At 43.0% G+C, this 26,582-nt stretch overlaps 2 protein-coding genes across 2 annotated transcripts in view; one reads left to right on the top strand and one right to left on the bottom strand.

The window, feature by feature from the left end:
* The window catches only part of BEND4 (BEN domain containing 4), a 371,611-nt gene that overhangs the window by 215,225 nt on the left and 129,804 nt on the right, over nucleotides 1–26,582 (bottom strand). The gene's annotated exons all lie outside the window — the stretch shown is intronic.
* On the top strand, nucleotides 15,363–21,725 carry SHISA3 (shisa family member 3). The gene is made up of 3 exons (XM_082390776.1): nucleotides 15,363–16,615; nucleotides 16,836–17,708; nucleotides 20,259–21,725. Exons 2-3 carry the CDS (start codon nucleotides 17,432–17,434, stop codon nucleotides 20,696–20,698), a joined length of 717 nt encoding a protein of 238 aa, XP_082246902.1. The 5' UTR covers nucleotides 15,363–16,615; nucleotides 16,836–17,431; the 3' UTR covers nucleotides 20,699–21,725.

Genomic DNA, 26,582 nt, shown 5'->3' with positions numbered 1-26,582 from the left:
GATGCCCGCAATGTCCAGCACCGCCAGCCCCCTCTCCCCCGGGAGCCTGCTGGCTGAGGTTTCAGGAAGGGCCGAGCAGGGCTAGTCTGGGCCTCCCTGGAAGATCAGTAAGATCCACCCAGGTTCTGGTATGTCTGAAATGGCCAATACTTTGCCAGGAGGGTTATCACTGTGTTTCTCAATAATAGCACCGCTATGAACTTAAAAATATATGCACATAAATCACTAAATATTTAAATGACACATCAGTTATTCTTCCTGTGTTTTCTTCCATCTGAGCATGCGCCTCAGTTGCCTTTGTGGGTTTCTTCCGTCCTTAAATGGAGGCTCATCCCAGGGCTTTGTAACTCACTCACTGACTCAATTACCACCCAGAGGATGGGGATTCCAGATCTCTCCCAAGCTCCTGATTCCTCTCTCCACCTGCTGAACCTCTCTTCTTGAACGTCCAATCAGTATCTCAAAGACAACATGTAGGGAAATAAAAATACCTCATTATTCTCTTCCTAAACCTACTGCCCTTCTGCATTCACCTTTGTGTGTGTATGTCTCAGTTTTTCAGTATAATACTTGATACTTTAAAAAAGAACATGAGGGCTTCCCTGGTGGCGCAGTGGTTAGGAATCCGCCTGCCAATGCAGGGGACACGGGTTCGGGCCCTGGTCCGGGAAGATCCCACATGCCACGGAGCAACTAAGCCCGTGTGCCACAACTACTGAGCCTGCACTCTAGAGCCCACGAGCCACAACTACTGAGCCTGTGTGCCACAGCTACTGAAGCCCACCTGCCTAGAGCCCGTGCTTCGTAACAAGTGAAGCCACCGCAATGAGAAGCCTGCACACCGCAACGAAGAGTAGCCCCCGCTCGCCACAACTAGAGAAAACCCGCGCACAGCAACAAAGACCCAACGCAGCCAAAAATAAATAAATAAATAAATAAATAAAAATTTTAAAAAAAGAACATGAGTTATGTAAGTTATGAAGCATAATTATAAAATACATATTCATGAAGCTTAACTCAGGAATTAACACATTAACCAATATTGTTGCATCTGTGTAGGACTTCACGGTCCCAACTTCTTGACTCCTTCTTATAGTGTATTCACTTCCTATTGCTGCTGTAACAAATTACCACAAATTTAGTAGCTCAAAACAACTTCAAAAAAAGTCTTGCGGTTGTGAAGATCAGAGGTGTAAAAATGATCAGCAGGGCTGCATTCCTTCTGGGGGCTCTAGGGGAGAAGCTGCTCCCTTGCCTTTTCCAGCTTCCAGAGGCTGCCTGCATTCCTCGGCTCAGTGCCCCTTCTTGCATCTTCAAAGCCAGCAGGGTAACATCTTCAAATCTCTCTCTCTCTCCCTTCTGTATGGTGTCTGAGATAACACAAAGGATCAGATTCTCAAATCAGACTCATATGAATCCGAATTCTCATCCACTGTTAAGCTTTACTGATAATTTAAAGGATACAGGTAAATTTGAAGCATAGGTGAAGCAGCGGGAGGTCTGAGACCATTAATATCGTTCTTCACATCCTTTCTTACCACATTGGATGCACCCTGGGCCCTGATTAATATAAGAAGTCTCTAAGCAGTGTGTGAGATTCACGTCACTTATACAGGAGGAGGTCATTTTGAAAATAAAATGTCTCCATCTATGCCCCACCAATCCGCAGATCTCAAGTTTGTTTACCATGATCAATTCTAGACAACAGATATATCCTGCTAAAAAGCAGGATAAGGACCTTTCCATTCACAAATTCCATTAATTCATTTGCCAAGGTGTCTGTCATGAGTATGTTTACAAGGAGATTTAGACCCTGTTCTTTTTTTCCTGGAGTCATTTCTCCTCATTCCCCAACTGGAGAGAATGAATTACAGACCTGCTGCATAACCATTTATTTCCTGGTGTCTTTGATTAATACGTATGGTGTGAGGTAAAAAATCCAATGTAATTTTTTTCCTATATGGATAATCAGTTGTCCCAGTAACACTCATTGAATTTCATGAAAAAATTTTTATAGACTATAGTCTATATAATATTCAGTCTTTGAAATATGTAATGTTTGGAGATGAGTTTTGAATTAGTATGTGGTCAAGTTTTGAAATATTTTATATGTATTGAGGAAGATGGTGTAATTTTTTTTTAATATTGTGTTTTCTTTAACTGTTAAAGATAGGGTTTTTTTTTTAACTGCCTAGTAAATCAAACTGTGTATTTTTCAAGTTTTCACTTTCTAAATTTTCACACAGATTTATTATATTCTTGACTTCTGAATAATTGAGATAGATGTGTTGAAATCTCCCAATATGTTATATGTCAATATTCTTCTGTGGTCCTATTGATTTTTTTCTAGGTACATGAAGGTTTCATTATTGAGTGCATACAAGTTTAGAATTATTCCATATCCTTGGTGAATTTATCAAAATATAGTGACCATCCCATTCCCTATTAATGCCTTCATCTCTAAGTTTACTTTGTCTGCTATTAATATAACTTAACCAGCTTTATAAAGTTAATATGTGCCTCACCTTTAAAAAAAATCTTTTTACTTTCAACATTTGTAAGTCCTTATGTTTAAGTGTGTCTCTTGTAAAGAGACTATAATTAGTTGTCTTCTCTTCCAGTCAAAAAAGTCTTCAGTTGTTTTAGTTAATTTACATTTATTGTGATTACTGACATATATGAACTCACTTTTATCATTAATTTTTTTCTCCTTTTCTTTTAAAAGTTGATTGTGTTTGTGTTTATCATTGTTTCTTATTTCCTTTCTTCCACCTACTGGATTGAATGTATGGATGCTATTCCTATTCTTCCATCAGTACATTTGAAACATCATTATTCATATTTTAAAAGTATGAATAAGTAAGTAAGTTCATGTCTTGGCCCTGTCTCCTGAACAAAAAATTACTTTAGAACATTTTAATTTCAGTCACTCAATTTTTCTTTTTCTGGAGATGTTGTTTTCCTCAGTTCTTGAAATATAGTTTGTTGGCTATGCAACTTTAGACTGATAGTCATTTCTCTCAGTATCTTTGAGATTTTATTTTACTGTCTTTTGGCTTCCATTATTGCTGAGATGTTGGCTATAAGTCTAATTGTCATTTCTTTGTAGGTAATTTGTCTTTTCTCACTGCCTGCTTTTAAGCTCTTCTCTTTTTCTTTGGTGTTCTGCAGCACTATTACTATGTGAGTAGGTGTGAATTTCTTTTTATTATTCTGCTTGGTACAGGTTGTGCTTTCTATATATGTGGACTTCTGTCTTTCATCACCTTTCTGGAAAATTCTCAGCCTTTATATCTTTAAATATTGCCTCTCCTTCATTATGTCTAGGTGTTTTTTTTTTTTTTAAATTCCAGAACTCAAAATAGGTGCATGTGAGACCTCTTGTTCTATTTTTAATATCTCTTAATCCTTTGTTCATATTATCATTTCATATCCCTCTTCTGCTGCATTCTGGAAAATGTTTTAAAATATATCTTCCAGTTTACCAGTTCTCTCTCTCTTTACCTGTGTCTAATCTATTGTTCCACCCATCTATTATGTTTTATATTATAATAATTTTTACTTTGAAAAAGTTATATTTGGTTATTTAAGTTTACCTGTTAATTTTAATATGCTTGTCTCTTCTTGACTGCTTATTTTTAATTCCACCTTTCTTTTTTAAAATCCAACATATACATTTAAAAAATATTCTGTATCAGATAATTCCAAGTTCTGAAATATTAGGGGGTCTAAATCTATATTTTGTTGTATCTGCTGACTCTCACTTATGGCATTTTCCCTCCTAAGTGTGTTTGTTTGTCTTTATGGTGAGGTCATATTTGCTTGAAGATACTTTTTTTTTCTGAGAGGATATTCATTTGCCAGGGGATCTAAAATACCTGTGGCAATTTTAGCCTCCTTCTAGTTTTTCCCAACCTAATGTGAGGGCTTGCAGTTCAGCTCTCTATCCTTGCAACTAGTCCAAGGCTTGGACTCACCAAGACAGGACTTGATGGCAAGTTTTGCATTTGTTACTGCTACAGTTTTCTTTCTTTTTTTCTCTCAAAAATTTTCCCTCATCTTGAGATCCCAGTAATGCATTGAAAATTATGTTTTATGCATGATCTTCTTGGTTTATAGTGGAGGACCTGGCAGAGCATCTAGCACACCAATTATAGTGGAGGACCTGGCAGAGCATCTAGACATGGACTTGTATTTGCTTTTTAGTGGAAATGCCACTAAACTAGACCTGGCTGTTACCCTAAATATACTTTCAAACATATCTCCCTCAGTTTTTCCAGGTCTGGCCTGAGTAATTTCTCTTGGATTACTCAGAACCTCCCACCCAGTCTCTGTTTCTCCAACTCCATACCTTCTACTGTATCCCCTACAGAATCACTAGATTTAGTGCCTAGAGTGACCTGTTAGAAATGTGAATCTCATAGACGCCTTTTCCCTGATAAACATCATTTAATGGCTTCCCAGCATGTTCTGAATAAAATGAAAATTCCTTAGCCTTGTACACCTGTCTCCATCTCTCTCTCCAGCTTCTCAGGTGCCCCTTTACCCCTTGCTCCTCCATGACCAAGCTCATGGCCTTTCCACAGAATGTTCTCTGCCCTCTTTCAGGGAAAAATGACCTCTAGCTAGACATAAGCTATCAGATCCTTTTATTTGGAAGTCTATTTCTTCTTCTTCCTACATAACAACTCTCCTCTAGAGGCCAATCATTTTTCAACCCACAACATTTAGTGAGAGTTGAGTATTACACAAGTGTGAATGAAAGAAGAAATCCCCAAAGTCAACTTTAATATACTATATAACCAATCTATTACTGAAAAAAAATTGTTTTTAATTGCAGAAAGAAATATCCAAGGATGAAAACTTAATTCAGTTCTGATCCTTGAAATCTGAGCTTTTTAATTAAAAAATGAAACTATGGAAAGACACCTCCTCCAACACCAATACGTTTTAGACTGTCAGCCAGGCTAAGGTATGCATAATGTTCAGTGTGAAGGGGCTGTTTGACAAGTCTAATTTCTTAGCTTTCTGCAAATTTGCCCTGTGACTTAAGAACTGTGTGGAGGCCTGGGCTCCCCAAGTAGAAGCTAATCAATATATTAACTCTCAAACTATGTTGGGTGAATTGAGTAAAAACAAAAAAGATATTCTATTTATTGGAAGAAAGGAATCAACTTGAATTTTTGCATCCCATAAATAGAACAGCCGATTGAATAAATTATTCCCTATTCTCATTGTGCAGCAGACTCATAGTGAGTAGACCACCCAGAGGATGAATTTAGACTCTGGAGTAGGTGAGAACATGGCACATTGGGCAACTTACTTAAATTCTGAATCTTCTCATAGGGTTGATGTGACCGTTAAACAAGGTAACACATGGCAAACAGGTACCACAGTACCTAACACAAAATAGGAACTTAAGCATTATTCAGAAAGACCCTCCACACCAAAGAGTGTATTATAAAATTAACTGTCATGTTGTGACCTTTATATTCAAGGGAATTTAAAAAAATCTACAGCAAAAGCTTAATGCAAATAAGTTAATGTTTCATTGACAAAAAGGTGATAACAAAGTTACCTTGAGTGAATCAAAAACCCCAAATTCACTAGTTATCATCAACTTTATATAATATTCTCCTAAACAGAGTGTTTCTTGTGTGAATATTTTTCCTTATTTCTTTTCTTATTCCTTTTCTTATTTTTCCTTCTTATAATGAAGCCTCTGAGGTCTAGCTATGCCATCAAGATGTTAGAATATTTTCATTCAATTAAATTATGTAAGGTGAAAATGAATGATGGTCAGGAGGCTGCTGGTCAGTGTAATTCTGGTGAGGAATTATGTTTCACGCATTGGTTTATTTAGTTAGAATTTTCTTTGGGTAATAAAAATAGTGTTATATAAAAATTAGTTGTCTCTAACCTCACACACACTGCCATCAATGACTCTGGCAAATCCTACACTCTGAGAGACAGTGACAAGTCTCCCAGAAGGCAAGTTTACAGTAAAGTAGGGCTATCCCAGACCTGCACAGAATGACTTCTTTTGGACAACTGAATATTCCAGACAGCTGATTTAAAATAACAAAACAGTGAACATTTCAACTATTTGGATGTGAACATTTCAACTATTTGGATTGGAACATTTTCTAATTGTGTCATACACTTATTTTTTTTTCTTAAACAGGTTGCATAAGGATTATGATGCAAACTTTTCTTCATGACACATTGTGATGTGGATGTTAAGGAATCAGATCCAGATCTTGGTATTTGAATGATTCCTTCCATGTTACTCCTGGATTCACTTTTCTTCTTATGAATTGACAAAAAGCACAAGATATAATAATTCCAGGGACTTCCTTAGTGGCGCAGTGGTTAAGAACTGCCTGCTAAGGCAGGGAACACGGGTTCAAGCCCGGGTCTGGGAAGATCCCACATGCCGTGGAGCAACTAAGCCCATGCACCACAACTACTGAGCCTGTGCTCTAGGGCCCGCATGCCACAACTACTGAGCCTGTGTGCCACAACTACTGAAGCCCGCGTGCCTAGAGCCCATGCTCCACAGCAAGAGAAGCCACTGTGATGAGAAGCCTGCGCACCGCAACAGAGAGTAGCCCCCGCTCACCGCAACTAGAGAAAGCTCGCGCGCAGCAACGAAGACCCAACGCAGCCAAAAATAAATAAATAAATACATAAATAAATAAAAATTCCAATGACCAGACACAGGACATTGTTTTGGCAGGGATACTCTCCAGATCAGCAAAGACGAAGGTCTCAGCAGACTAATCTTGCACCACCTTTGCCTCTTGCATTTTTGCAGAGTCCTCCATGATCTGGCCTCTGTCATTCAGTGTGCAACCAGGAAAGGAACTCAGGGGACCGATGAGGAGGTGTTGAGAACCATGGCCCTTGTCTTTAGCAGTTTCTGTGGGTCAGTTGACTGTAGTTTGCAAATCCAGAAGGATGTCCCTCAAAATGTCCAGGTCAGAAGAATGTCCCTCAAAATGTCCAGGTCACAAACTCATTGTTAGTGCAAGTGTGTGACAGCATTTCTCCTCTACATGCCAAAAGGTAAGGAGGGGGTGGTAAAGTTAGTAAAACTGGCCTTGGTTGCTGCCATTGCTGCATTAACTTGCATCCTAAATGGGAGGAGAGAGGAAATGAAAAAATCTAAATTTAAAAAGGGGATCTAAGGCAGGGGCTGGCAAACTATGGCTTGGAGGCCAAATCCAGCTTGCTACCTGTTGCATATAACCCACAATTAAAGAATGATTTTTATGTTTTTCATGGTTGAAAAAAAATCAAAAGAAGACTATTTTATAACAATTGAAAATTGCATGAAATTCAAATTCCAGTGTCCACAACTAAAGTTTTATTGGAACACAGCCATGTCCACTCATTTACGTTCATCTATGGCTGTTTTTGTGCTACAACATCAGAGTTGAATCATTACGACAGAGACCTTATGTCCCACAAAGCCTAAAATATTTACTATTATGCATTTTTTACAGACAAAGTTTGCTAACCACTGGTCTAGAAGAATAAATTTTCTTTGTCTTCTGCTTAGAGATTTCTTTTATTGGACAGAGAAGTAGGGCTATTTCCATACTCATAAAAGCCCACCCACTCTTATAAATAATGATGAAGAATTATCCCAAAATCTCAGGGTGGAAATACCAAGAATGTATATGTGTGTTTATGTGTACAGAAACTAGGCTCTAGTTGCTCCACAGCATGTGGAGCACTTAAGTATTTAAAATACCTAAGTGTATTTCAAGCTGACCACCACATGTGATGATAATTATGAATATAAATTGTTCTTGTAAAAGGATAATATTTATTAAGTTATGTCAGTAATTTAAACAACATATCTCAATTTTTGTAGCCTTTCCCCTAGCCAGCCAAGGGCATCCATTTTCCTCAGGGTGTTCATAATTTGTTAAAACAGGAAAAAAAGAGAAAGAAAAGGTCAATGTCCTGGTTTAGACTACCAATATGGCATTTTTCTTTTTAAGTCCATAGAGAGACAACGGTCTTGAGAATCCTGAGGATTTTTAAAATTCCTTAAGCTCTCGTTTACTCATTAAGAGCTATGTCTGTGTGACTTCAGGCTTACGGTAAGTCATTGGTAGAAATAACTCAGTAAATCATGTAAGGAAAGACCTTGACCCATGGGAAAAAGGGAAAGAATCCCTCATCGGGCGCCAGTGGAGTATGGGTAACAGCAGGGTACACATTTAAGAAGCAGCTGGTGAGACAGGTGTGTTCTGGTTGCTCCTTTCCAAACCCAAGTCCCAGAGAAAACAGAGAGATGGGAAGGTGTCAGAAAATTCAGAGTAAAGTCAAGAGCAGAGTAGGGTTCGCCTCTTTTTCTATTTGGGACTCTTGGGAGAGACAGCCATGATGTGTGGTCTTGCTCCGATGTGAGGAAGCCAGTTAAAATGTCAGTGAGGGTGAACAGGCAAAGAGAGAGATTGAGCTAGCATCCTGGAAACTCTCTTGGGTGCCTGTGTATTGTGGAGGGATCTAAAAGGTCCCTCATACTGAATGGAGAAACATGGAAAACGGCTGATGATGCTGGCTGGCGGGCTTTCCGTGTTGAGGGTGATTTACCCCGTAGCCAAGGGCCAGGGATCCACCACGGCCCAAGACGTGCCAGACCTGAGGCAGGGGGTGGCAGGGGCGGGGGCAGGGTGGGGATATTCATAGCCCCAGTGAGAGCCAAGGCAGGGCCAGGAAAGGGAGAATACCTCATGTGCTTGCCAACTACAGACGTCTTCAGTGGACCAGCGCCCTGGCGAAAGGTAACAGCGAAGATCTGGAGAACTGCATGTGCCTTCCAGACTCTCTCTCCTGCCCTGGAGAGCTGAGGCAAGCTACTTCTCTCCTCCACCCCTTACAGTAAGGGAGAGGACCAGGGGCCAAAACAACCCTGAGAAAGAGATGAACTGCAACTGAATAAGTAACTCAGAGGAAGCAGTCTTAAACTAGAAGAGCCTGATACCTTTACTTAACTGCTTTAAGCCCATGCATGACCCTACCCATCCTCCCCCCGCATGCATACCTAGCAAGGTCAGGACTGAAGGAGCAGTTATGGAAAATGGGCAGCCACCTTTACTTAGAACACAGGAATAGCAATGTGCTAAATATTTTGATTCTTCTGTTTTATTCAGCATTGTGATGCAGTTTTGTTCTAAGTGGTGACTTTCAAATGTTTTGATCGTGCCCCTCAGTAAAAAAAATTTATATCCCTGTCTAGAACATATATACTTACACAGATACCTGAAATAAAATGGTGGGAAATCAAACTTATCTTTACTATGGTGACATACTTTCTATTTTGTATTCTATTCTATCTTTTAACAAATGCCATTTATGTCCCTGTAAATTGATTTCATGATCCACCCAACGTTGTGACCGACAGCTTGGAATGTACAGTCCTAAAGGCCTAATGAGATAAATAAAATATTTGTCCCTTCACGATATAGCCACAGATGCTGTGCTTTCATATCGTTCTATTTTGATAATTTTACTGCCCCCCTAATTGCAGGCAGCAGTCATTTATTAAAGCTGTCCCCATAATATTTATTGTAGTAGTCAAGATGCTTTCAATTATATGTGATCAAAACCCAACCCAAACTGGCTTAAGCCAAAAGTGAATGTATTGTCTCATGTAACAGAGAAGATCAGGATATGGCAAGCTTCAAGCACAGCCGGATCCGGGACTCAAACATTTTAGGTCTCTCCCTTTGATTCTTTTCTTGCCTGTGTGAGTTGGCCTTATTCTCAGTTAGGCCTTCTCTACAAGATAAGGATCATGTCTTTGACTGCCCCAAGCAAACATCTCCACTGTTCACAATCTACAAAGAAGGGAAGCCTTCTGCAAATCTCATGGAAAGACTCTGATTGGCCATGCTTGAGTCAAGTGCACACCCCTGAACCAATCACAAAGTCCAGGAAGACAGGAATTCTTATTGCTTCACTAAGGTCTCATGCCCAACCCTTGGCCAGGAGTGAAGTGCCATGATTGACAGTTCTTCCAGGCTCACATGGAATGGGGGAAAATGGGGTATGTTATTAGACTAGGGGGAGGAATTCTGCTCAGGCAAAATGAAAAATCAAGAGGATGGATAGAGTACATATAGGAAGATAGGCCCTGTGTGAGGGTGTAAGCCACCCTCTTATCAATAAAATAAGCTAAATTTAGTACCAGACTTTGTAAATTTTTATGTCTTCTTAGGAAGACAAGAGTGCTGTGTGACAGGGTGGGGGCAGTGAAGATTATTTCCTGGATTTCCCCTGTCTTCAAGAGGGCTGAGGTTGCCAAATAGCTAAGTTCTAGATGGAAGACGCAAAATGGCACATAAACTAAAGAATTACTGAATCTTAGTTTTTTAAATACTAAACTGGAATAACCATGCAGACTGCTACAAATGTCATCTCTACTTCAAGCCCAGTTCATGTGGAGAAGCCAAAAAAAGATGCCAAGGATGAGTTTTCTTCTTGTCCTTGATTACAAAAAATATGTTAAAGAAATATAAAGTGGAGTGATTGTACAGAATGAATGGTTGCATAAAATCAGATGGTGGAACAGACAAAGCAGAAGGAATTCCGAAGCACAGTTCTGAGGATAAGATGAAGGACACATTACGAAGATGACACTGTTGACCCACTTGCTGTAGGAGTGTGCACCACTGAGTTCATCTTCCATGCTGCATATTGATTGTGTCTGTTACATCCAGTTTCTCTGGCTGGTGCCCTCAAACAACTCCCAGTAGGTGTTTGCAAGCCAAGGTCAAGTGTGCATTCTGTATTCCTGAGACAGTGGAAACTTAGTTGACCCACAGAGGTGGAAATTAGGACCTTTGCCTCACTGACCCTTACGTTACCCACAGAGCTAACAAAATACAGGCTATTTAAATAAAGGAAAAAACTTAAAAGATACCTTTGACAGCCATTGTATAGCAGCTTTCAAAAGAATTCCATATGATTTACAAACTTTAAGGGTGACAAAATTTTTCAAAACATTCTGTGTGGCTGGTAAGGATGAGAAGGGGAGTAAGAAAATAAGACAAGCACCCTCTGTGTTTTCTTTCTCCTCTGTAAATCTTCCCCCCACCAAAAGAACACATGGCCGCGAAGCAGCAACTTAACCATTTTTTCCAGGATCAGTTCACTTTCCGTGCTGCTCTAAACCCTGCTGAAAGCCAGCTCCTTGGGGAGCCCCAGGAATTGGGGCTAGCCTCTGTTCAGTCTGCAAGCACTCAGAAGGAAATGCCCCTTGCTGAGAAAGGGGTCACGTTGGTAGGGGGAGGAATCCATCTACTGTCAAGGAAGTTTCAATTAAATACGGATGCCAATTAATTTAATTTATATTTCTGCATGAAAAATATCATTCTATTATACATGCACTGAAAGGATGCCAGGAGCCCAGGTTAATAAATTACATCTCTACTGACATAATATGGAATCACAGACTAATGGGAGACTTATTAAATGCCCACCTGGGCTTGGGGCTACACCTTGTAGAAATCCAGCTGCAATAAGGTCTGTCCAGCAGGGCCTGTCCCTACCCTGTGATCATCTGACACTACCCTTATTCCCTCTGCTCCTAGCTTTAGTGCACGTCTCAGGAGAACGACTCCAAAAATGAATGATCAATATTCAATTGCCAGTGGTTATGAATGGACACATTGAATGAATAAGGGAATGGATGATGGAGAACTGTAAATAACCCACTCAAATTAATCAGGGCATAGGCTTATACTCGTTAGCAGGAAACGTGCCATGATTATTTCACTATAGATTCAAACCAGCTGGTAGTAGGTAATACCTACTGGTTCTGAAGCCCTTACTCTGAGCCAGACTTGCTATGTGTTTTATTTTGAATCCTTACAACAATCCTGCAAGGTAGGGGTTACTCCCTCCCACTCACCTCATTTTAGAGACAGGGAAGCTGAGGTTTCAGTAGTGGAAATGACCTTGCTGAAGGTCACGTGATCGGAAAGAGACACACGCAAGCCCAGACTTGTCTGACTCAAAACTGGAATGTTCTTTCTACTGTGCTGGCTGATTTTCTCTACATCACAGTTCTAGTCTCTTGGACAAGTGTCACCACTGTCTCCATGAGGGACTGGCTGTTGACTGCCCTATTCTAGGCAGTGCTGATACTCTGGACCGTTCCTGATGAGATACTTTTACAGTTAAATCACCAGGAGTTCACTCTACAAATATCCCCTGCCCTGGAAATTCACCCTGCTTGCCACTGACCCAGCTCCGAGATATTCAACTTGCTGCAGCTTTATATGGTGGTGAGGCGGGTGTCTCAATTGTCACAAGTCCTCAGCCAGTTGTCTATTGTTTACAGTCAGTTACACTCAACATTTACCGAGCACTCACCATGTACCAGGTGTTCTGCTAGGTCCCAGGACACAATAATGAAAAAGGAGAAGGAGAAACCAGTGGAGAAGAAGATAGATGCCCTATCACAGAATTGCCATGAGGTATGGTAAGTGCTTAGAATTATTGAAGGACATTGTTCATTTCATCATTTATGCAATCATTCACTATCCCCTTTATGACTATTTATCTTCTGAGTCCCTGGGATGTGCCAGGCAACAGGTCCGCTCTATCATGGGTGAGCCAGGGCTCCGGTGGAGGCCACCAGCCTGAATCTGCCCACCCCCTCCTTCATCCCATCCCAGACTCCGTCTTGCACTGCAGAGGCCTCTCATGGCCATGTTTGGACATCCTAGCCTGCCTTTACAAGTTTTTAACCATCTCCCGCTAGAACCACTTATGACCTGGAACAAGCTTTTGCGAACCCTAGAAGCCAGCTTGGGTCTGTTTGGGTAGGGAGTGCTGGGGTCTTAAGGCCCAGAGAGTGGTAAAGAAAGGGAGGAAACGGGCTTTGGGTGGGCCAGTCCCGTTGGCTGTATTCATTCATTCCCCTGTGGGTAAGGGCAAGGGCAGAGAAGGCCCAGAGGGGTACAGAGGATGGGCCTCAGACCAGCAGCCTCTGCATCACCTGGGAACGTGTTGGAAATGCAGAATCTCAGGCCCCTCCCCAGACCCTGGGAATCAAAATCTGCATCTTAACACCCCAGGTGATTCTTGTGCACTCGTGGTTTGAGAAACACTGCTCTAAGGGCCCTATGTCTAATCCCCTCTTCACAAACGGTCTGAGGCTAAGGAACAGGGCAGGGGGGGGCGCACAGCTTGGGGCTGGGCTGCCGGGGTCTGAGAGTACACATCTGGGCACCTTGTATTCTCTAGTGGTGAACAAATGCCAAAGCAAATTTGAGAAAAAATACCTTTTCAGTAACTCCGATCGACGGGTTCCTGGATTAAGAGATTTATAGTGAGTGATCCAAGCAAGAGAATTCCATCAAGTCACAGGCAAAGTAATTAAAGGAAGGTTAGTGATAATACATCACTCCAGGAAGAAACTGGAGGGAGGGCTGAGAAACTTTTTGTTTTCTATTTTATTTCTGGATCCAGTGCACATAAGCTGGAGGGGATTTCCATAGACAAAGTTAACTGTCCTTTTTTACTTATTTTTTCCCTTCTGCATCCCATTGGCCTTTTCTCCCCCTTTCCTTAGGACATTTTAGTTCCCCACCCTTTCTGACGCATCCATTTTGTCCTGTTTTTCTTCACTTCTCTGCATTTGCTTTTCTTAAATCTTTCACTCTGCTCCAAAGAACATAAAACAAAGAGAAGTGAATGGGACAAGGTTGAGAAATATGGTCTGGTGCCAGTTTCATCCTGCTACCCATTCCTATCTACTAAAAACTTTTTTAAAAATGTAATTTTTATTCATGTATAAAAATAGAAAGAATTGCATTTCGATTTTGCCAGTACCCTTCACCCAGTTACAATTATCAACATATTGCCAATTGTGCTTCAGCTTCTCTATCCTATCTTCACATCTCCATTCCTCCCCTCCCTTTTATTTCTCCCCTCCTTCCCTCGCTCTTTCTTCCTCCCTCCACTCTCCTTCTCTCTACTCTTTTTTTCTCCATATCCTTCTCCTTCCCCCTCCTTCTTTCTCTCCCCCCTCCCCTCCCCCCACTCTCTCTCTTTTTCTGGTGTTTATTAAAGCAAATCCCAGACATCATATCATTTAACTCATTTCCTATAGCATTTCCCGGAGGCCGGGAGGGCCACAAGAGAATGTAAGCTGAGGAAATGATCTCTTATGATTGCGTTCTTCTCCAAAATATGGAATTTGTGTTACTGAGATAAGGGAAGATATAGAATTTCTTAAAACCTCGACAAAATACCCCAGATGGTGCAGATTTTATTTTCCATCTCCATGTCCTCTCCCTAGAGTCTTTGAGGGGGGTCTATAAGAACTTTTTAATCTTCCTTTACCATGAAAGTAGTAATACAATAACAGCAACCTTGGATGTTTATAAACCTAAAAAGAAGGGTATGTTCTCTTCCTGTTTGCAAACAGCATTCTGAGAGCATCACTTTTGCAGTATAAATTTGTCAGTGTAGAACTTGAGGAGATCTTCTATGACAAGGAACCAAACACATTCCCCCCCCAACCCCGTGCAAGCCCCCAGAGCTGATTGTTGTGATGGTATAAAGTTGCTTCAGATCAGGACCTAGATAAGAAAGCATGGTGTACAGTTGCTTTAATGTTCACACACATCAGATCTAAGGAGTATCAAGTAATTTGGAGGTTTGGTTATTTTCCATTAGTAAATATCCAACTAAATTTGAGTAAAATGTCTTCTAAATAAGTCAGATAGACAGGAGTTTGAATGAGGGAATTAATTATAGCTGGTGTCCTAAGGAAAAGAATCCCACTGTGGCATAGAGAATGTAATTAATGGGAGGTAAGTGCCAACAAATCATTCCCTAAAATATTAATGCTATCAAAGAACAGCTGGATAATGAGAGAAACTTGACCCTTGGGGGACTAGCAGAGGTTGCTGTAGAACTTTAGGTAGTTGTGATGTCATGGAATTCCTCTAAATTTAACAAAAATAATATTAAGAGGTGTGGTTCTGGGAAAGTTATTAGCAGTAAACATGTCTTTGTAGTTTTATCATCTTATTACGATCACTATATCTCACTGTTTCTGTGGTTCTACATGACTTTCCTCCTTAATTGCTCAGGGCTTGTACAATCCAAACAACACTCCTTTAAAAAAAAAAAAAAAACACTTAAAAAACCCCCCTTTACGGTGCTTTGTGACCACCTAGAGGGGTGGGATAGGGAGCGTGGGGGGGAGACACAAGAGGGAGGAGATATGGGGATATAGATATATGTATAGCTGATTCACTTTGTTATAAGGCAGAAACTAACACACCATTGTAAAGCAATTATACTCCAATAAAGATGTTAAAAAAAAAAACAACTCTTTAGGGCTGGCAAGGATTTTTTTTTTTTTTTTTGTACGTAAAAACAGAGTACCTAAGAAATTTCTGCAAAAACAATTTCCCATATGCTTAAGTTCTTTAAGTCAAGAAAAACTGTCTCATTGTCTGTGGATAAAAGTCTGAACTTAATTTGGTTTTACTTAATAACATATTATTGTCCCAAGAAATATCTAAGAAAGCAATAAAATATTTACACAGTCCTATTTAACATCTGAAATGCTGGGCATTATTTTTACATTCTCATAAATAAATGCTAATCCCAATATTTAAAATCAGAAATCAGAAGTGATTATTTACTTGGATTACCTTGAGCATACATTTTAAAACAGAAACTGTTTCATTCAGAGTTAAAAACAAACAAAAAAAGCTTCTGTGAACGAACTCGGACCCTCGGGAAGCCGCGGGCTTGGTGAACGCTTTTGACCGCACACTTTTATGGCCGGTGCGCAGCAAACTTCGTCGTGTTTCACTCAACTTGCCAACAGCTAAATCAGTGACACGGGCATTCAGCGTGTTTGACAAATAGGTGGAGATACGCGGGACATATTCACACGTACCAATAAACGATGACAGGAAGTTCAGGATGCCGTAAAAGTAAATTCTTGAGTTGAGCCCAGGTTTCACATAACGCCAGTTTCATAAGGCACTTACGCAGCCAAAGGAGCAGTGCCCCTGAAAATAGCACACGGGGGACACATCATTTAAATAAATGTGTTTCTTTGCCCGAACAGAAGTTCAGATGTGCTCAATTATCATTAATTTTGTTCTTTTATTTCCTTTGCGGGAGCGAATGGAGAAGTCGTGCTCTTTGAGGTTTTGCGAGCTGCCCTCGGCAGGCGGAGGTGACCGGCGATTCTTCGCCCGGTGGCGTTCGGGTTAGGGGGGCGGGGGAGAGTGCGAGTGTGTGTACATTTGTGAAGATGTGCCGTCCCTTCTGGGAAAAGTGGAAACTTAGGTGGAAAACTCAGCGCAAATGTGGGCGGGCCCTAGAAAGCATGCTATCCGCCCAGAACCCTCAGAACAGGTGTCCCAGGAACGAGGCCAGATCTGTGCAACAGACGACAGAAGATTCTACAAACCCCAGTTACCGAGTTCGTTTTTGATTACATCCCTAAAAAGCAAAGCCCTGGTCTCCACCCGCGCGCTTACGCGCGTGGATAGATGCAGAGACCCGGCGGCCCTGGCCCTCTGCGGAGTTTGCTGGGCTGTGCGAGATCTGGAAGGTGTGCGTGGAGAGGGCCTGATGCCCCAGGTTTAGGGTAGAGTCCTGGGGGAGCGCGCTGGGCGGGGGTGGCCCGGAAAGGCGGAGAGGGGCGCGCGAACCAGAGGGCGCACAGGACGGGCGGTCGCGCCGCGCCCGCTGTGATTAGCTCCGGCGGCGCGCCCCGGAGGCGGACTCTCTCTTAACCCTCGCTGTCTCCCCCTCCCTCTTCCTTTTTAAAGGACGCCGTGGAGGCAGAGCTGTCAGCAACCGGGAGGCCGTTTGTACTTGGCCGCGGCCGGGCGGACTCCAGCTCCCGTGACAGACAGGGGCGGGGGCAGGGGGGCCGCCTGTCCCGGGGCTCCGCACGAGGGCATCTCCCATTCTCCTGCCTTCGGGCTCCGCTCTGGACCCGGCAGCGGACGCAGGTCGGGGTGCTGCGCGGCCCGGGAGTTGCCAGACCCGGGCGCGATGGCTCCCGTGAGGAGTGGGGCGGGAGGTGGCCGAGGGCTGGGCGCGCCCCTCGCGCCGGGAGCGTTATGAGCCGGGCAAAGGGCCGCTGCAGCAGCTCCAGCCTCAGCCTCGGCCGGCGCCGTCCGCCGGCCCTTGCTCGCCCGCCCCCGCGCACCATGCCGACCCCCGGCCTGTGGAGCCCGCCGCGCAGCCCCTTCCTCCTCTCTGGCCCCCGCTAACCCTCGCGGGAGTGGTCTTGGCTGCCGGGGCAGCCGCCCAGGCCGCGCCCCGGGGGGAGGCGGAACCGCGGGGCGCCCGGAGTCCCGGCTCAGCCCTTCGCTCTCCAGCCGCGTGCCCCTCCCGGCCGCCCAGCGCGTCCGCGGCGATGGGGGCGCTGCTGGCGCTCTGCCTCCTCTTGGGCTGGCTGCGCGGGGGTCCGGCGGACGCCCAGCAGTCCGGAGAGTACTGCCACGGCTGGGTGGACGTGCAGGGCAACTACCACGAGGGCTTCCAGTGCCCGGAGGACTTCGACACGCTGGACGCCACCATCTGCTGCGGCTCCTGCGCGCTACGCTATTGCTGCGCCGCGGCCGACGCCAGGCTGGAGCAGGGCGGCTGCACCAATGACCGCGGCGAGCTGGAGCACCCCGGCATCACGGCGCGTGAGTGCGGGCCCACGGGGGGCAGACCCCGCCCGGCCGCCCGGGCTGCCGCGTGTGCCGGCCGGTGTGCGCGCGGACAGGCGCGCCAGACTTTCCCGGGTCTGCGCAAAGGGGAGGCTGGAGGTGGGAGGATCAAGGGAGGAGTGGGTGGTCGCGTTTCAGGTCGGGCCCTATTCCTTTGCAGTCCCGATTCCCGCCACAAGCGGTTTCCGCGGGTCTACCCAAGAGAAAATTTTCGAGGGACAGTGAGGACCGCGGGGCTTGCATCCGGTGACCCCGGGGAAGAGAGCGGGAGCCTCGGGCGCTCGCGACATTGCAGAGAAGGGCTGTAGGGGCAGCGCAAGGCAGGACTTGGGTTTTAATGGACGGTGAGGGTGCCCCAGCGCGCGCCTTGGGCGCTCCGGGAGCTTTGAGAAGTGCCCATGGCGCAGGGAACGCAACTCTTGGGGCGCGCTTATCTGTAGCCCCACGGGCGTAAGGAACTTCAGACACCTTTTTTTTTTTTTTTTGGTGGCCTTTTGGTAGTGTTTCTAAGACGCTGCCCTATTCTCCCGACTTCCTTTCATTTCTCTGCATCGAATTACCCTCTCCGGCCCACCCCCTATTGTCACGCTTTTCAGAAATGCCCAGGTCCTCTAGCTGGAGATTTAGAAACCGGGGTCGCAGGGGCTTCCCCGCCCCCTATTCTCACATCGGAAAACGCGGGTCAAATTTCCACTCACTTCAGAGCGGAATAAATCACGACCCCAGCAGAGAGATTTTACACCTTAAAAAAGAAAAAAAAAAAAAAAAAAAGAAAAAAGCTTTCCACCTGAATCGGAACTTCAGGGCAACCCTTTAGAGCTCCAGGCGATGGTTTTATGGCCGAGAAACCGGAGGAGCGGGCGGAGCTAAGGGCCGCGACACCCCAGAACTCCGGAGCGGAGGTCTGAGGCCGGCAAAAGACGGTCCCCGGGAAAGGCGGGGAGAGGCTGGAGAGATCATTGATGGCGCTGGAGTCCCCGTCCCCCTGAGACTGACAACCCAGAGGAAAGGGGGCCCTGCCCTTCCTTAGAACTCCATTAGACTTCCAAGGAATTTAACTTTGGAGGGCAAAATACCAATCTGCAGGACTGGGGAAGAGGTTTCTGGGGAAAAGATGTTCAGTGGAAAGGAGAGAACTCTAGGCTGGCCTGGCCTGTTAGGAAAATACAAAGTCTTTCCGAGCTCTGCAGCAGATGAGGCAGTCTCCACTCTCACCAAGGCTGGGTGGGATCTGAGGGAGTCTCAGGACCCGTGGCTCTCTTGCTCGCCAGCTTGTATGTAACCTTGGGCAAGTTACTTAACTTCTCTGGGCCTCTTCTCAACTCTACAATGGGCGTATGGCTCTCAGAGGAGTTAGGTTGTGAATTAAAGGAGTGTAAGAATGCTTAGCAAGGTGCTGAGTAAGTAGTTCGTCACTTAAGACTTGCCTTCCACAAGGCGCTGGTAAATGGGGCAGAATGGGTGAGCTTACACCCAGGAGCCCCACAGATCTTGGGGTGGATAGTTACCTGTCGCTCACGGCCTGGGTGACTTTGGGAAAGTCAACAACTCTCCAATGTGCTTCCACACCTGGAAAATAGAGCGTATCACGCCCACCTCACCAGGTCTCCATGAATCCGACAATAAATACGAAAGAGCCAGGCACACAGTAGGGCCTGTCAATGCAGGCTTGCTTTCATCTACCTCTAAGCCAGGGGTTTGCATCCAAGTGTGGCTCTATCAGGCAGGGGACACACCTGGAGGATTGCCCCGGGGGTACCTCTGGGGTAGGAAATTTTATGTCTGCCTTGTAGAGAGAGAAGGAAACTGGGGTTAACTCTGAGGGGTGCTCTTCCAGAAAGTCTGGGCCACTACCACCAAGAACTGCATCACGATCTACCTAAGGTTCAGCCTGACCTTCCCAGAATTTGGGTGGGAATCGGGAGGCAGAAACATGGCAGCTGGAGGAGGCATCCCAAATTGTTTCTGGAAAGAAGTATCCAGAGGTGACAATTTGTGATGCAGTAGGAGACACAGTTAATTGGGGCCCACTATGGATTTCTTTATCCTGTTCTTTCTGTAGTCTTGTAAATTCCTGGGGGTTTCATTTAAAAGGCCCGGCTCTCTTTGCTTAGATTGGAGATTCTTGGATAGGAGATGGATTTTCAGCCTTAGGGCCCTTAAGCGCCCCACCGTGATAAAACTACTAAAACCCAGATTGAAAACCAGTGTTATAGTAACCCCCCAAACTCATTCTTTCCCTCTCTCCAGTGCGTGAACGTGAGGATAGATTCTGTTCCGATTTCCAGATGTGCAGTATGATGGCTAATTGCTAACAGAGTCTACAGTATCAGTTTGCTTCCTCCCTGCTAGGAGCAAGAATATTCCATCATCACAGTTTGCACTTCAGAGGTTACCAGTAACAAGCTCTGAGAAGCTGGGCTGACAAGGGTGGTAATGTGGACCTCCCACCTCCCGCCCCTAAGCAGCCCAGAGTTTGGGAGACTCTAGTCCCAGCATCTGTGCCTGTCTGTTTTTGCCTTTTAGAGCCCGTCTACGTTCCCTTCCTGATCGTTGGCTCCATCTTCATTGCCTTCATCATTCTGGGCTCTTTCGTGGCTGTTTATTGCTGCACCTGCTTGAGACCCAAGGAGCCCTCGCAGCAGCCAATCCGCTTCTCGCTCCGCAGCTATCAGACGGAGACCCTGCCCATGATCCTGACCTCCACGAACCTCAGGGCTCCTTCCAGGCAGTCCAGCACGGCCACCAGCTCCAGCTCCACAGGGGGCTCCATCCGAAGGTTCTCCTTTGCCAGGGCAGAGCCAGGCTGCCTGATGCCCTCACCACCCCCGCCTTACACCACAGGCCACCCAATCCACCTGACCCAGCCGTCCGGTTTCCTGGTGTCACCCCAATACTTTGCTTACCCACTCCAGCAGGAGCCACCACTGCCTGGGAAGAGCTGTCCAGACTTCAGTTCCAGTTGACAGGCCATGGCTACAGATCTACCGTGTAGTGCAATGGCAGACCCACGGACGCTGCTGCCACGGCCACCAGGATTTCTGAGGAAATTTCCCTTGAACCCAGCAATGTCATGGAGGAAAGTGCAAGGAAAATACAGCACCTTCTAATCTTGAGTTCCTGGCTCCAGTCGCAGAATGGCTGTTAGAGAATTGCTTTCTGGTTTTGAAAACATGGTGACTATTACATTTCAATTTATGTTACTTTTATTCAAAATAGGCAGCAGTCCGACTTTAAAGTTACAAATTGGCTGAAGATGTTTTATTGGACAACTCAGCTATCCTGCTTAGAAAAGGCCTACGTGTTCTTTTTTCATTATAAGTTGTTTAGTGAGTGATAATACAAATATATATATATAAATAAACAAAGAAATATACCTGATTGTAATTATTGAAGGTTCACTTAAAAATTAATTGCTAAGTAAACTGAGGGGACAGTGAACAACCTATTTATAATTTGGGGAGCAACTTAACCGTGAATAATATTAGCATCATGAGAACAGTTACTTTTTAAATTAACAGCTAAATTTTGTTTAAAATATAAGAGCGTCTTGAGAATACAAGATTTCAATAACCACATGAGAAGTTTAACATTTTAAATATTTACTTAGATATTCATTGTAACAGAGATCTTATGTAAAAGCATTTCCCCCACCCACCCGAGGGAGTATTTATTGCAGACTTTTTGTTCAGCAACATTTAGTGTTTAAATGAAAGTTGGACAGTTGGTTCTTAAAACATTTATTTGTAAAATGACATGTACAAATGTAAAGATTTGTAATTTAATGTATTTACCACATTGACGGTACTGATTAGTAGTCGCACTGTAATTTTTTATGTTAATAATAAGTGTGGAGTTCAAAGTCCAGCTTTGGCTATAATCATCTAATATTATGTATCTCAAGTGCCACTGAATTCCATGTCTGATGACTAAATATTTGGGCATATATCCTGCTGGATTAGAATAAATAAAATGCTTTATGTTTTCGTGAAATCTCTTTGAAAGTTTAGATCAAAGTGCTTCATTTTATCGTCTTAATGATACTCTTTGCTATTCAATAAAAGGAAATGTCTTTGCTTAACACTTCATAATTTGAAATGAAAAAAATCCTACACTGATTTTGAATTACGTTAGAAAGCTATTTTCTGCAGCGGGACTCCTGAAAGCAGCCAAGGAAGTGAGTTTTTATGGAGATATCAGCCTGTGGGCTTCAGCCCTCGGATGTGTTATTTGCATAGATTAAAAAATTGGGACATTTCTCATAAGAATCTGATTTTTGGCTTCTCGTGGAAGGAAAAGGATGTGGCACTGAGGGTCCTGCTCTGCCAGGGGGTCAGGAGGTCCTTTTCAGAGAGGAGAGTTGCCTTTCGCCAGCCTCCTGCCCGGTCTCCCCGACCTGGCTCATCTCCTTCAGTTTTGTTGCCTCCTGTCCCCTACGGATGTCCTTTGAAAACACAGGTTTATATGAATTCATACTATCATCATATGACATCCTCAACAGCTCTTGTCAAATACAGCTACTTAGAGGTGGAATTCTGACCTAAGGAAGGTCACCTGGCCTTGCCCTTTGCTTTCTAGTTGAGGAAACAAGTTGGAAGATACTGTGCCTTTGCCCACTCTGATGGCAGAGGAGCTCTGACTTGTAGTCTCCTGCTTTCAACTAACAGTGGCCTGACTTCCAGGTATCCCAGGTTAGCCCCAATAATTCAGGAATAAAGGGAAGGCAGGAAGGGAGAGAGGGAAGGAGGGAGGGAGGAAGGAGGGAAGGAGGGAAGGGGAGAGGAAGGGAGAGAGGGAGGGAGGGAAGGAAGGCAGGAAGGGAGGGCGGGAGGGAAGTAGGGAGGGAGGGAGGGAGAAAAGGCTGAATGTAAAAGGATAAACATTTGTGAGAAGTTCTGGAACTCACTCCTATGTTACTAGGCTGGCTTTATTTATGTTTGTTACATTCTGCTCCTTTGATATTTTAAAGTTAATCTTTACTGGGCTTTTATGACCCAAACACTATTCTAAATATTTACATGTACTAACTCATTTTATCTGTAAACAATGGACAGGGAGGTATTATAATTCCTATTTTATAGATTTGGAAACCGAGGCATGCGGGAGTGTAGTAACTAGCCCAGGGTCCCACAGCTAGTCAGTCCTGGAGCTGTATGCATAACCATATTCAAACAGCAAGGGAACAGGTTCACTACACTGGCAACTCACACCCCAGAGGCGCCCTGCTGTTAATGTGATGTTTTTTCCAAATGAAGCAAAGTTTGATCTTCTTTTGATTTGCACAGTAGTTTCATATCTGGAAAATTCAGTGTATATTAAGGCAGTGGGGAAAACACTTTTTCAGTACAATGGGATTAGGTTTTTCCACAGAAAGGAATGGAGGGACATTTCAAAGTCATGCCCCTGGACGTCAAGTCTTTGTTGGGTGGACTGTCCCATGCATTGTAGGATCTCTGAAAAACAGAAGTTCCATATTTTGAAAGGTAGTTATGCAAATAATGGGTAACATTTATTAAGCACCATGTGTGTGCTGTATGACATGTATCACTTAATCTTCACAAACCATAAGTCGGGACTATTATCACACCTGTTTTGCAGCTAAAGAAAGCAAAGCAGAAAGGTTGAACACTGTGCCCAAGGTCAACAATAATAGAGCCAGGATTTGAACCCAGGCAGTCTGCTTTGAAACTCTACATTAACTTTATGGCATGTACCTAGAAGGCCTAATTTTCTCAGGAAAAAAATATCCAACCTACTTTTCAGAAAATCTATTTGGGGAGGAGTGATGGACTGTAATACTGTACATACCCTGCAGATAGAGGGGTTTGTAACCATCAATAGGATTGGTGCTACATTATGAGAACATAGACTAAGACACAGCACAAGTAGAAACACTAGAGGACAAACATTTCTCCCTTTATACCTGAGACACCTGAGAGAGCAGAGGGTGATTTAGATGGATTTTGGAGTCAGAGTGTCTGGGTTAGTTTCCTGGGTCTGTTACCCATAAGCTGAGTGACTTTGGGCAACTTACTTTACGTCACTGTGTCTCAGTTTTCTCATTTGTAAAAGGAAGATGTTGATGGTACCCTATTGCTGAGGGTTGTCTTGACGCATCAGAAGTCAGAAGCACTCTCAAATCACTTGTATTCTAGAGGGGAGGGAGCTGTGTAGTAAGTCCACGATACACAATAGAAAGCAGATGAAATATCCCAGCATATAAATGCAGGACTGAGTTCTGTGGGAGGGCAGATCCAACGCTGATTGGAGTGCAGGGGACAGAGAAAATGGCCCGACGGTTTGATAGAGTTAGTCCCTGGTAATCCACGGCCTCCTTTGATACCTGGCCAACTTCTCCTTATTAACTGCGACAGAACACCCTCCCACCCTGCACTCATGGCCTGTGGATTTATTTTATCACCTGCTTTAGAAAAATGTATTCAATAAGTTTGCTTTAAAATGGTTATTCACTCCAAAGCCAACACATTGTATTTTTAATTGTCCAAATGCATAGGTGTTCCCTCTTATTTTCCCACCTGTTTATTTTTCATTGATGTTATTCTTAGCTATTCCTCATGGTGGAGAATTTGCCAGATTGACTTAAATCTATAGGAAATTTTCTCTCTAAAACCAGATAACCAAAAAGTTTCCTGAAAATATATACAATCACAATTAGGAGTATGATACATTTCACTGGGTCCAGATCAGTTTACCTGTGCATAACCTAAAAAGCTTATTTAGTATATGTTCAGGAAAAATAAGGATTTACTTACTTAACTAAGGGAACAAACTGTCACGTATTTTTATATGTATAACACTTTCAAAATTGCAATTAAACAGTTATTAATGAAATTATTCTGACAGAGAATTTTTTATTTGAATTGCTGGTTATATAGTTTGTACTTGAAATAAAGACTGAATGGTAAAAAATATTTCATTTTCCAACAATTTTTATTAGCTTTTTAGTGAAATGATCCAGGTTAGGAAGATCTTTCTTCACTAAAATGAGTGGCTCTGTATTACTGAAATGGAAGGTTTAGGTCTGAGATGCCATAAGCCCATAAAAACAAACTATAAATGGGGATGACGCATTGAATTTATGGGAATGTATTTCAAGTTTGCTGTTTCCTTATGGTGGTATTAGATGACAGTGCTTATTTTAAGGGGGATGGAGTTGAATGTGAAAATATTTGACATAATTCACAGGTAACTTTTCTGAACATTGTTTTGCTGTGGTTTTGCATGGGGGGGACCCACACTCAGTCGTTGCCCTTGGAAAGGCGGTGGGAAGGAAAGGAAGTCGGGCCCCAGACAGCAAAGCACACACTGCCCCTCGCTCTTATGAAACCAGAGGCTGCTCACATTGCTTCCCCAGCGCTTGCTTGTGAACTAATCCTGTTCTAGCAGTTTTCCAAATTGCATTTTCAGTTCCTTTTACCAAACGATGGTTATTTTTGATTAAGCTCTTGTCCACATTTCCAATGTTTCCTGTATTTTTGTCTCACGTGGCAATTTTAGTATCTTCTGGTTACTTCCTTCAAATTTTATTGGCTAAATGTGGCCACTTTCTCACATACTTAAAAAATTTCGGTGGGTTTAGAAAACTTAAGACATTCATGCCATGTGAAAGGAAGGAGCCGTGAATTAGCTGTTGACTTAGAGGCCGATTTAAATCTGTAATGAGGACAATCCTGGGAGGCTTTTCTGACTGAAGAATCAAAATATGGTAATTTTATTTTAAAAATTGTTTTTTTGATACTTAATTATCAAAACTACCAGCTCATACAAAACTAGAGTTAATATACCCCACTTTATGTTGGGCTGAATGGGATTACAATGCAGGGATATTTTGTATATCACTGGGGTTGTAAACAAAATGTTAATATTGTTATTAAACAGATACACCTTCTCAGACTAAGAGCAGATTTGAGGGTTTTATAAAGCAATATAGTTTCTAAAACTAGCAATTAAATCTTGAACAATTTTCTTTATGTAATGGTAAAGTTTATTTCATTTTTAACAACAGAGGACAAAATGTTTAAAATTTGCCGTTTAAAACATGCACATTCACAAAAGGCCAATGACACATAACACTGCATAGAATTAAATATTACTCGACTTTAATAACTATTTATAAAACACAGTGCATTGAACATCGAGATAAACACACCTGAGAAAACTACTATAATCACAGATTCAATACTCTCCACTCATGCAGCTTCACAATTTCTACAGCAGTTTCAGCAGGAATGGTTTTTCATGGAGCTGAAAATACTATTTTATCTTTAATGCAAACTGCAATTTTCCATAGTAGCTGCCTTCCAAGGCTGCTTTTTTTAGCCTAATAAACTTGAAAATGTGAAAAATGAAGCTTCAAGTAGTAAAACAAGCAACAAACAGTATTTACTGCATTTATGGCTTCTAGTCTAGAACCATGAAACATAAAAATATATATTTTTAAATATTCTGCTCACATCTTTGCAAGAGCAGATTTACCTATGGAAAGCTGCTGTTAATTCAAAGTAAGCAAGTATGCAATCTAGCTTTTTTTTTTTCCTACTTAAGGGAGATTTATTTGCTGAGAAGTTTTGTGAGCTTTATTAAGAAAAGTTCTTAGAGGCAAGCTAAACAAAAGTTTCAATTAAATTAGTTCATATTTGTTTGTAAAATAATTTACTTACTAAAAAAAAGTTGTGTGGAGGACCAATTAATTTGTACACTGAATATGAAATTCCAGGTAGGCCATGAGAGACTTTTATAAGGCAGAAATAAACATCAAGATTTACAGCAATAGCCATGCAATAGCCTAGGCCACTTTACATATTAATTCATGCAAACCATAAACCTATC

The sequence above is a fragment of the Balaenoptera borealis genome (genome assembly GCF_965194805.1).
Source record: "Balaenoptera borealis genome assembly, chromosome: 4".
NCBI classification, from domain to species: Eukaryota; Metazoa; Chordata; class Mammalia; order Artiodactyla; family Balaenopteridae; genus Balaenoptera; species Balaenoptera borealis.
This window is presented reverse-complemented; position numbering and strand designations above follow the sequence as displayed.

Excerpts from the sequence above, each read along its gene's own strand:
- SHISA3 (XM_082390776.1), top strand. The coding sequence starts at position 17,432 with ATGGGGGCGCTGCTGGCGCTCTGCCTCCTCTTGGGCTGGCTGCGCGGG. Across the intron at positions 17,709-20,258 it reads GCACCCCGGCATCACGGCGC|AGCCCGTCTACGTTCCCTTC; the intron begins GTGAGTGCGGGC and ends TTTGCCTTTTAG.